Source organism: Vulpes vulpes, chromosome 12, assembly GCF_048418805.1.
Source record: "Vulpes vulpes isolate BD-2025 chromosome 12, VulVul3, whole genome shotgun sequence".
NCBI lineage: Eukaryota > Metazoa > Chordata > Mammalia > Carnivora > Canidae > Vulpes > Vulpes vulpes.
The window spans coordinates 29,182,070-29,194,123 of record NC_132791.1 but is presented as its reverse complement, the minus strand read 5'-3'; the positions used below and the strand labels follow the sequence as shown (position 1 = coordinate 29,194,123).

The 12,054-nt window shown below is 38.3% G+C and overlaps 1 protein-coding gene across 2 annotated transcripts in view; it reads left to right on the top strand.

Annotated features, from left to right (window-relative positions):
* TEK (TEK receptor tyrosine kinase) overlaps window positions 1-12,054 on the top strand; it is a 97,646-nt gene that overhangs the window by 61,015 nt on the left and 24,577 nt on the right. For both annotated transcript variants that reach the window (XM_026009003.2, XM_026009002.2), the window contains exons 9-12: window positions 446-590; window positions 5,707-5,868; window positions 7,029-7,163; window positions 11,093-11,380. In XM_026009003.2, the coding sequence (XP_025864788.1) occupies window positions 446-590; window positions 5,707-5,868; window positions 7,029-7,163; window positions 11,093-11,380 (730 nt within the window). The remainder of the gene's footprint in view (window positions 1-445; window positions 591-5,706; window positions 5,869-7,028; window positions 7,164-11,092; window positions 11,381-12,054) is intronic.

The window sequence follows — 12,054 nt, the reverse complement described above, 5'->3', positions numbered from 1 at the left end:
GAATTGAAGTCTATGTGTCTTCAGAGCCCTGATTTTTCCCGCAGTTTTGTGGGTTTCAGTAGTGCAGTTATAGTGTAGATAGTTCCCAATTATTTCGGGGAGCTATTTTGTCATCTTACCCAGCCATCTCTGTATTCAACCAGGAAGGAACAAATGTTACCAGAGCAATTTAAAGGAATTAGGTTCCTAGCCTGTAAGTGTTTACCCCACACTCCCAAACACACAAACACAACAGCAGGATCTGAGAGGGCATCAATCCAATATAAACTTACAGGGCTACTACAATAGCTTTGGAAATAAGCCAATGATTATACTAGCATTGCATTTGGCTTCCTAATCTCTCCTTAGAAAACTTCTTATCAAACAATGAGATGGGGTCAGTGTTATGGGCCTTTCGTGTGTTTATGCCTCCCTAGAAGCTTTTATTTGTATTTGACCCTTCCAGCCAAAAGACTTCAATCTTACAAGTCATCTGTCAGTGGCCACATTCACCATCCACCGGATCCTCCCCCCTGACTCAGGAGTCTGGGTCTGCAGTGTGAACACAGTAGCTGGGATGGTGGAAAAACCTTTCAACATTTCTGTTAAAGGTAAGCTTCATTTTCTAGAGGAAGAGCTTGCATCCTCAGTACATTGTGTTTATGTATCTTTGGGTGCTGCTCCAATATAGAAATGTTACCTGAATACTAAAATGCTTTGGAAAATTTCCAGGATACTACACCTTGAAATTTTTTTATATGCATGAAAATGGAAAGGAGGGATTAAGTATATGACCTTTGGAGTTACACAGCCCTGGATTTGATTTTTGTCCCTAATAGCTAGAAAACTTGTATATAGCCCTGAGCAAATGAATTTAACCTCTCTGAGTCTTTCTTGATTTGAAAATAAAGCTTAGTTTATCTACCTCTCCGGATTACTGTGAAGATTTGTTGAATATGCAAAACACCTGGAATTGTGTCTGGCATAACATATCTCGTAGTGTTTATATTACATGAAAAGTTTGACTTCATCATTGTTGTGAGTTCCTATTCATTATTGTGCAGGATAATTTGGAAAATACTTTGAGAATTACTCACTTATTATGAAGTCCAGGCTATGCTGTATAATGAACACAAATAATTTTTTCACATATTCAGCATGGATTATTCTTCCTGCAGTGAATTAATATTTCAAAATTCACATTAATTAAGTAGATAGGTATGCATTTGTGGTTGAGGGGAAAAAGCAACATGGAGGTAAATCCAAGTTAGCTTGGCTGGTATACATAAATACTGCAAGGAATTTTAAGTTTGGAAGTTTCTTATGAACCCATTTAAACAAAAACAGCTAACAGCTCTCTGATATATTTTGTTGAAAGGCACTGGGCTAAGTACATCACATAAGTCATCTTATTTAATTTTTATAAGAACTTTGTGCAACAGATATTGTTATCACCACTTTACCAGAAAGAAAAGAAGATTCAGAGGGTTTAGTGAACTTGTATAAAGTAGCATATCTGTTAAGGAGTAAATCTTAGTTTTGAACCTGGGTCTCCTGAATCCAAATAATGCATCATCATTTCTAGACCATTTTGTTTGCTGAGTCTCCTCTGTTAAAGATTAGGAGCAAGATAACCAATGTTGATTTGTATTTTACCCATTTTGTTACTTGATTAGGAATCTTTGGGCTGTCCGAGAGGTAATGTCCATAAATGAAATAAATGTAAGTGCCCAGAAGATAATCTTTTTTAGAAGACCAATAACAACATTAGCTTAAATATAGCCTTGTAGATTTGGATTCTCTACCCTGAACATCCACATAAACTGCCACAGAATTGTTAATATTCTTTTGGATTACTGGAAAAGGCCTTGATCTGTTTTATTCAGTAGAACATTCACATGACCAAATTATTTCTTATATCTTACATGTTCTTGAAAGGGAGGAAATGATATGCAGACAAGACAAATTACCTTATTTTTAAGCTTCTTGGAATGTTTGCTAGACATGGAAAATAAATAAGTCAAAAATAAACCATGTTGCTAAGATTCAGAAGAATCAGTTCTAATTTTTATTTTTTAGTAGAAGACACAGCACACGACATCAACGCATAGAAGCGCATAGAAGCATCTGTAGTATTGTTATTGATGTCATATTTATAATGACTTAGCTCTACATGATGGTTAGCTCTTCATGTCATATTTACTAATATCTATAAAATGAAAATAGTTGTATTTACTGATATTTATAAAATGATAATTAGGTAAATTAATCAGTGTCTTTAATCATAGTATTTTTTTTAAAAGTGAGGATTTTTTTAAAGATTTTATTTATTTTATTCATGAGAGTCACAGAGAGAGAGAGAAGCAGAAAAATAGTCAGAGGGAGAAGCAGGCTCCATGCAGGGAGCTAATGTGGGACTCAATCCCGGGTCTCCAGGATCACGCCCTGGGCCAAAGGCAGACACTTAACCACGGAACCACCCAGGTGTCCCAGATGTAAGGATTTTACTACCAGAATACAAATTGGTACAATCAGTTTGGAAAACTGAAAATATATGCAAAAGTTAAGCATACATATACTTATGACCTGGCAATTCTCCTTGAGGTATAAGCTCAAAAGAAATGAGTATATGTTCAAAAAAGACATCTTCAGTGTACAGAGCAATTTAATTCATAATACCCCAAACTGAAATTAACCCAAATCTTCATCTATATTATAAAGGATAAATAATTTGTAGTGTAGTCATTCCTAATGGGTTGCTCAGGCTGCTATACAAAGTTCCACAGATGAGGTGGCTTAACCACAGGGATTTATTTTCTCAAGTTCTGGAGGCTAGGTAAATGATCAAGGTGTCAGCAGAGTTGACTTCTCCTGAGGCCTCACTTCTTAGTTCATGAATGGCTGTTTTTTCCCTGTATTTTCACATGGTCTTCCTCTGTGTGTGTGTCCGAATGTATTCTTCTTATAAGGGACAACAGTTGTATTGGATTAAGAACAACCTTAATGACCTCATCTTGACTTCATTACCTCTTTAAAGACCCTGTCTCCAAATAGAGTTAGCTTCCAAGGTACTGGGGGTCAAAACTTCCACATAAGAATTTGGGGGGAAACACAGTTCAGCTCATAACATCATACCGTGGAATATTAAACAGCAATGAAAAATAATTAATTCCTGCAACAATATGGATATCATGGACACAATAAAGAGCAAACAAAAATACATGCTTTGTGATTCCATTTGTCTAAAGTTAAAGACAAGGCAAAACTAACTGAAAGTGACAAAAGCCAGGATAATAGTTCCCTATTGACGGGAAAGGGTCACAAGAGTGTCTTCTGGGGGGCTGGAAATGTTCCCTGTCTCAATCTGGGTGATAGTTACATGAGTGTGTACACAGGTAAAGTCCCTCGAGCTAAATACACTTAAGATTTTTGCACTTTATGATATATATATCTCAGTGCAAATTATTAAAAGACAAAAAATAAAATGACATATTACTAAGAGGAACCTTTGGAGCAATTTGTTTCATGTTTATAAAAAAGTATCACAAGATACTAGCATTTATAGCTACAATAAAATAAGCATTTGCTGGTTTAAGCAAATAGGTGGTATTATTGCTCATATAAGGGCAGCAGACTTAACGAATGAATTTATTCACAGAAGTGCACTCTTCTCAGAAACTACTGTAAGTAAAAACACTAGCAGAATCTGAAAGATCCTATATTATATAACATACATATTTGGGTGTATTTTTAAGGATGGGCTGACAGAGCTACAGAACTTACTAGAAATTCAATTGTCAAACATTTATGCAGCACCTGTAAACCATGTATGGTCTTTGCCCTAATGGAGTTTAGAGTCCATTGCAATGTTTTACAATATTTTGATCACTATCACCTTACCAAGGAACCCCTTTAGAAATTTATTCCCAAACTCTCCTCCCCTCACCATAAAATGTTAATATAATGAATATACTGCGCACTGTGACCTATTTGCGCACTGTGGCCCTTTGGAAGGCCACAACCATTGTAATATCTGAGGCTTTTTCAATCCTGAGAGAACCTACTTTAACCTACATGGGGGTGCTATTTCACCCTATTGAGAATATATGGTCTTTAAGGTGGGCAGATTATTCTAAATTATCTGGTGGACCTACTCTAATCATATGAGTCTGTAAAATTAGAGAATTTTACCTAGCTATAGTCAGAAAGAGATATCACAATGAAAGAAGGATTAAAGATATATGATGTTGTTGACTTTGAAGAAGGAGGAAGGGACCACAAGCCAAGGAATGTAGGTGGTTTCTAGAAGTTGGAAAGAACAAGGAAACAGAGTCTCCCTTTGAGCTCCCTTACAGCCCTACTGACACCTTGATCTTAGCCCAGTGAGACCTATGTCTGACTTCTGACCTCCAGAATTGTAAGAATAAATCTGGGTTGCTTTAAGCCAAAGAAGAGAGAAAGAGAAAGAGACCATGCATAGTCTAGAAGAAGACCAATATCAAATGATCACACAAAATCTCTAAGAATAATAAATTCTGAAAATTGCAATGAGGTAACAGAGTGAGTTCTTTGAAGCCCAACTGAGGTTCTGGTATAACCCCTTTGAAGAAGTCCCATCAGAGTTGATTGCTGAATGATCCCCTAAGAGGTAACAGGGAATGGTGGGAGGTCTAGGTACATTGCTTACAGGAGAACAGCATTTACAAAAAATCGGAGACAGAAAGGAGACTGGGTGCATTGTTAGTTGGATGAATTGAAAGGTCAGTGGCACTGGATGGTATTGGGTGAGGGGAAGAGGAGGCAGGGGCTCAATTGTGCAAGGCCTGGCAGGTCACAAAATGAATTTTGGATTTTATTCTAAACATGATGGGAATCCATGATAAGGACTTGAGCAGGGGAGTGATCATATTTTAAGACATACTTTGTGGATAGTGGGTTGGAGGGGCAAGAGCAAAGCCAGGAGATCATAGCACAGGTGACTGCATTGAATCTGAACAGAGAACTGTAAGAGTGATACAGGAGACTGGGGGAGTTCTTGGGCCCTGAGACTTCAACCACCAGCTGGTGCCAGGTTCTTGACTTCGTTATGAGAAAGAATTCAAGCAGTTCAGAGTATAGCAGAAATTTTATTGCAAAGCCAAAGTACACACTGAAAGGGGATGGGCAGAGTGCAGCAGGTACACTCTGATACAGGATCTAAGTCACCCTGGTTGGACGCAGAGTCATGCTTTTTATGGATAGTCATAAGGAGCAGGTGATAGATTCTTGAAAGGTTCTGGGAATAGGTGGGGACTTCTAAGAAATCTGCATATCATTACTCATTCTGTATGTCAGCTACTATGTGCAGGCGCAGCCTAATTATTCTCTTACAGATATTTCATAGTCAAGATGTGCAAGGAGTACTTTAGCACCCCCCAGTGAAGGAGTCATTCTTTGTCATTTGCAGGCTAATCTGTGTGCATGCACGCCATGGGCTTGAGCAACAACAGGATGCTTATGGCCCTGAGAAACCAGAGAGCTATCACAGGTTTTACTCAGTTGTCACAAACACTCTGTCAGGTATCAGACTGCATTCCCTGTCTTTTGTTTGCAGTTACCCAGTGTTTCACTATTGTACCTGCCTCAAGAGGGTTTTGTTGGAAATGTAAAGTCACTAATCCTCTATCCCCACCAAAGAGCAATAATCCAACTCCAAAGACTAATCTGATTGTTGAAAATTTTGTTTAGTTCTTCCAAAACCCCTGAATGCCCCAAACGTGATTGACACTGGACATAATTTTGCTGTCATCAACATCAGCTCTGAGCCTTACTTTGGGGATGGACCAATCAAATCCAAGAAGCTTCTATACAAACCTGTTAATCATTATGAGGCTTGGCGGCATATTCAAGGTAAGATTTGAACAGGAAAGATTCAACCTAAAGAGGTGGCACCAGGGGAAAAAAAAATCCTCAAATATAGAAATCCTCTCTTCCACTCTCATTTCTCTGCCCAAAGGTAATGGCTGTAGCAGAGGATTCCATTTCAGAGTATTAGAGAATTACCTACCAATCCTTAGGTATCACCATGCCTGTGATTTCCTAAAAAGGGCACTCTTCCATACTATATACAGGTAATTGAGGAAATTACTAAAAGGAGAACAAAAGGAAGTTTTGGCTTAATGTTAACCCAGCTGACCTGGATATGTTGAACTAAGTCATGACACTGTTACTGAGCCCTGCACATTCTATTGTAGACTCATCCAAAATTCAGAATCCCAGTGATGTAAGGCTAATTTGCTAAGTTGCTGTTGACAATATCAATGGGTAGGTCTTATAAAAAGCAGCTTTTTTTTCATATAGTGGTAATAATCCATCGTCACTTTCTGCAAGTGGACATCCACAAAGTGTTCTTCTAACAACTCTTAAACACAGTCCATTTTTTTTTCTTACCAACTGGGAATTGATCATATGGTAAGATAGTACTTCTGCAATACCTGTGGAGAATAGAGGCTGACTAAAACAAAAACTAAGGAGAAAAGATGCATATACTATTTGTCTATGGGATCTATTTTCAATTACTCTAGAACTCTTCATTTATAAATGGCATGAGTATTTTAAATCTGCTCTCTGGTCTTTGTAAACAAACCCTCAAAGAATCTCTTCTGTTGAGAGCTTGATTGCAATCACTATGTATTTAAAAACAGTGGCAATTAAATTATTTTATATCCTTTTGATTGAATTCCCCCCCTTAAATCTAATTGTTATTTCATATAGTTGAAGATTTGTGTGGTTTTACCCTACAGATGAAAAGACAAAAGATAGAGCAGAAGTGATTAAGTGGCTCAAGGAGGCTTACATTAAAGTATGCGTTGTAACCTGGAAACTTCCTTTAAAAAGTCTCATTTTCCTTCTGTTAGGAATAGTGAGGTCCTGAAGGGGGGATTGCCTATTTTACTTAGACATTGTATTTTTGAAAACCAAACACTAGTTTACATCACAGTAACAACATTCCATTGTAAACAATGTACAAGAATGCCAATTTAAGTTTCCTGGACTTTCCCTCTTCTCAGTGACAAATGAGATTGTTACACTCAACTACTTGGAACCTCGCACAGAATACGAGCTCTGCGTGCAGCTGGTCCGGCGTGGAGAGGGCGGGGAAGGGCATCCGGGACCTGTGAGACGGTTCACAACTGCTTCTATCGGTCAGTGGAAGCAGACGGCATTTATTTCTGCAGTGGCTGGGAGGGGGGAGGAAGGGGAAAGAGGAAGGAAGACCAGGAAGGGTGGTGGTGGGTGAGTGGGTGGGTGGGGATGCTGGGGGAAGGAGTTTGCTTTTGAATGGGTGGGAAAGTGACAGGAAGGTTGGTAGCTTGGAGCCAAATCCTTCTTTGATTTGGGCTGCACTCCTGGTCTCTGTCCCCAGGGGAGGGTGTCTGCAGCAGTATGGGGACAGAGGAGGAAGCAGATGAGCCTTCAGGAAGGCAGGGCCATCCCTTAGGAACAGGGATTTACTTAGCAGCAACTGCTTGGCTCCTGAGTTTTACTAAAAGCTTCCTGTTTCCATCATCAGGGCCTATGCCAGACTCTCGCCACATACATACTTCAGAAATCCCGGTTTATTTATTTTTAAAACTAATTTCTAATTTTTCAAAGTTAATTCATGCACAGAGTTAAAACATCAAATACAATGAAAGGACTTTTTTTTTTTTTTAAGGCTTTTTATCTAAAGAACAGCAGACCCCTGTTCCACCTTTCCACCTCGCAGTACTGCTTCCTACAGGTTCTCAAACATTAGAATCCATAAGAATTACCTGGAGAACTTACTAAAACAGATTTCTGGGCCCCACCCCCAGAGCTTCCAATTTGGTAGGTTTGAAGTAGGTGTTAGACTCAAGATTTTACAGCTGTAAAAAGTTGACAAGTTGTATTTGATGTTGCTGATCCTGGGTCCCTACGTTCTAAGTAATATATGTAGCAATAGTTCTTTGATTGATCAATTTTAGTATCTATTGCCCTTCTACTGTGTTAATTGAGGGTCCCTTGAATTTTGAATTTGTGAAGTTTCCTTGATACTAACTTAGGCTCCAGCTTTCTGCTACCCAGGTACCTCTCTCTGAAACAAGAAGGTGATCACTAGTAAAGTTTATTTTCTAGTGTTCACTCTGTATAATCATTTGTTACTGTCTCCCAGTCAGCTTTATAGTTTGAAATTCATGTAAATTTAATTCATATTATCTGAAAGGGTAAGAATTATCTTCCCCATTTTATAAATTGACAAGTAGAGTCCCAGAGTGGTTAATAAATTGATCTTTAGGCTTCACATCCTTTTATTTCTTCAATTATTATTATTTTTTTTACCTAGGAGCCCAGAGAGACCATTTCTTTATCCTAGTTGGTCAATTTTTCTTATTTTTAGCTCACTTCCTAAAGGCAGAAGGAACTAGAATGAGTTTGCTGTCCTGAAGGGGTGGTGCATCCCTAACAGACACTACCCTCTTTGCTCACCACTTCTCCCTCCTAGTTTTCATCCCACCAGCAGCATCCTTAAAGAACCAAATGGAACTCAGGAACTTCTTTGGTGCTTATAGAAGCAATGCACAAATAAGGGAAGGTTTCCCAGGAACTGACCAGGTAGCAAATAGAAAAAACACCAGAAACTGTAAGTTAGAAGATAAAGAGATCAAAAGGGGCTTCTGCTCTGTGGTCATGTTGCTGCTAAGAGGCAAATGTAGTTAATTCTCTCTCTGGCCAGTTGATGAATCAAAGGGGAAGGTCATAATCTGACTCAGATGGAAAGTATTTAGAGAACAGATCATAAAACACTTCACAGACCCACACTGCACTGTCTTCAGCACTCAGAATATGTTCCAGCCAGGATGTATTTAGAAATGTCTTGGAATATTTCAAAGTAGTTCTCAGGGGTAGGTGGGGAGGGAATTCTTGAAGGTTCTTCTTTTCCCATCATTTGAATTTTGCTGATGTTTGTTTTTTAATTCATCCGGCAGTTGTACTATTTATAAGTTTGTTGATTTAATGTAGAGGCCAGGAGGCCCGGAGGGGAGGCAAGAGAGAGAGATCACACTCTGAACACATGGCAGAGAGAGGGCAGGTAGGGAGAAGTGGAGGGGAAGTCATGTTCCTGAAGGAAAGGAAAAAGCGAAATGACCATTTATCGAGTTACTCCTCTGTTTCAAGCATAGGCTCCGGGGGTTTACATATATGCCCCAAAACATCAGCCCTCCCTTCTGCTTTGTCGTTTGAAGCTTGCCTGGCCCTTCTGGGTGGCTTCTTTTGGGACTTAAACTTCAGAGATGAGCAAAAGGAGCTGACACCCCCTCTTTCAACTTGTAAAGGATATAAAGAGTAATAACTATTTAGAGTAATAAATGTATTAATATTAATTAGTTAAAATAATGATTTAATTTTCAAAGGCTACAGAGAATAATTATTGCGTTAGCATAATGCCAAGCAAATTGTGAGACCTCCATAGTGTAACAGCAGGCAGGAGTCCCTGTCCCAGTGTATGGAAACAGACCCTTCCTCTTACCTCTAACCCAAAGGAGAGAGAGCAGTTTCTCAACCTTTTCTCCTTTTCCTCTCTCTCCTGCTCTCCCCCTCCCCCTCTTCCTTCAATCACTGCCCTCATTAGATATCTGTGTCCTTAGGACAAAATGTCTCTTTTGTCCTAATATCTCCCCTGCCATGAATTTTAATACCACAGATATATATGTGTATATATATATATATATATTACATAAGCCATTGTAATATCAAAACTGTTGTTATATCCCAGGAACCAATAATGTCCCCACTCAGAATGTGTAAATTAGAGGATCCCCCTTCTATGTTTTGAAAATACTTAGTATCTGGAATTTAAAAGTCAATTTACTATTATTATAATTGAAAATACACAGAGTCCTTCTCTGTGCATAGACACAAGATAAGACAGGAAGGGAGGGAGGAAGGGAGGAAGGAAGGAAGGAAGGAGGGAGAGCAGGTTATGTAAGAGACCCTGACTCCTTCTAAGCATTTTCACATCCATTATCCCATTTGCTCCTCCTGAGTCTGAAAGATAACTATTTCCATTTTGTGTAACATGTGAACTTGGAGAGCTCATGAATTTTCCCAAGGCCACAAAGCTAGGCATTCTCCTATCTCTTTCATGTCAAAACCCATATTGTTTCCATTCAGGTACCTGTCTGGTAGCCCAGGTTCTTGGCCAGGGCAGCATGTGGTCATAGCTAATACCTTGATGTGATGAGAGCAGGGCTTGGCCAAGTCATGTTACAATGTTTGAAATTCTTGCTACAGGGAAGTAACCCTGAAATTGCCTTAAAAGATATTACTCAAAATCGTAATAGAAATATGGAATAGTACCCACCCCCATCCCACAACCTTGGAAAATCCATGTTTTAATTTTTATCAGTTTCCTCTCTATTCTTCACCAATTGTAGCCATGACTTTTACCATGTTGCAATCACAGCTTTTTTTCCCTCACATATTAGAAATATTTTTATTGACTTCCCATACTATTCCCAGTGATCTATTTTAATCCATTGGATGATTATATCATAATTTATTAAAGTGTTTTCCTATTTTGAGCATTTAGGATTCTTCTGATTGTTTGATATTATAAATAATGTCATAATATATGTCTTCATGCACTTAGGTTTTTCTCTTCCTTTGGATTATTTCTTCAGGATAAATCTCTGATATGGTCAGATTATGGGACCAAAACAGACAGTCATTTCTACAGCTCTTGAGAAATATTCCCCAGTTGTTCTCTAAAGGGATTCCTGTAGTGTAATTACTCAAACTACAAGATTAGAATTGTTATAAAGATTGGCACTTTTAATAGAAAAAAAGTACTAGACTGCTAGCTTGTGTTTCTTTGATGGTTCATGAAGTTGTGTATTAGTCTAGATGCTAAGGTTATTCTGTAAAGTTGCCTTTTGGGGATGTTTGTGCTCCATCATATGCAAAAAATAATGATCTAGGGGTGCCTGGCAGTACAGTCAGTAGAGTATGTGACTCTTGATCTTGGGGTTGTAAGTTCAAACCCCACTTTGGGAATAGAGCTTACTTAAAAATAAAATCTTAAAAAAATCATGATCCTTCTGGTTTCTTCCAGGTCTTCCTCCTCCAAGAGGTCTCATCCTCCTACCAAAAAGTCAGACCACTCTAAATTTGACCTGGCAGCCAATATTTCCAAGCTCAGAAGATGACTTTTATGTTGAAGTGGAGAGAAGGTCTGTGCAAATGAATAGTGACCAGCAGAATATCAAAGTGCCAGGCAACTTGACTTCAGTACTACTTAACAATTTACACCCCAGGGAACAGTACATAGTCCGAGCCAGAGTCAACACCAAGGCCCAGGGGGAATGGAGTGAAGATCTCATTGCTTGGACCCTTAGTGACAGTAAGTAACTAATGTGGCACCAACCTTGACTGAATGGCATTTGGCTGCTGCCACTTGGACTTAGCTACCACCAAGTCAAGACTGTTTGCTAGAAATCATGAAAGGCAGTTAATTGTGAATGGAGGCTAATTGGTGCCCCACCCCAATGCAGCAAATCATTTAAATAACTGGTATATGTAAGGAACCTTCATATATTTGGATTTGCAATAATTCAGGCAGGAGTGTGCTAAGATTTCCATTTCCTTGGTATGGAGTCATTAATTAAGTAAATTAATAGCATGGATAAGGTTTCCTAGGATTTGTTTAATTTGTTATAGGATAATTTTTAGGATTTTCCTGTTTCTTCATACACATAAATGCTGGTTAATTAGATAGGTCTTTCCTAATCTTAAAAGTCAAATTACTCTGCTTGAAAAATCTTCATAGTAGATAATTCTTGGAGTTATAAAATATATTTGAGAGTGATAAAACCTTTTTTTCCTTCAAAATATTCTGTAGCTCAGGATTTTTTTTATTTCAGATCAGTCATTTGAAATTAGTTGGAAGTTCTTGGGTTTCTTGGTAGTATTGAAATTTTTTCATTATTAAGCAAAGAGTTCTTTATTGATTCACTGCATTAGAACTGTGTCTGTGCATTTTGGAGTCCTTGGAAAGATTAAATATTTCTTAGCCAC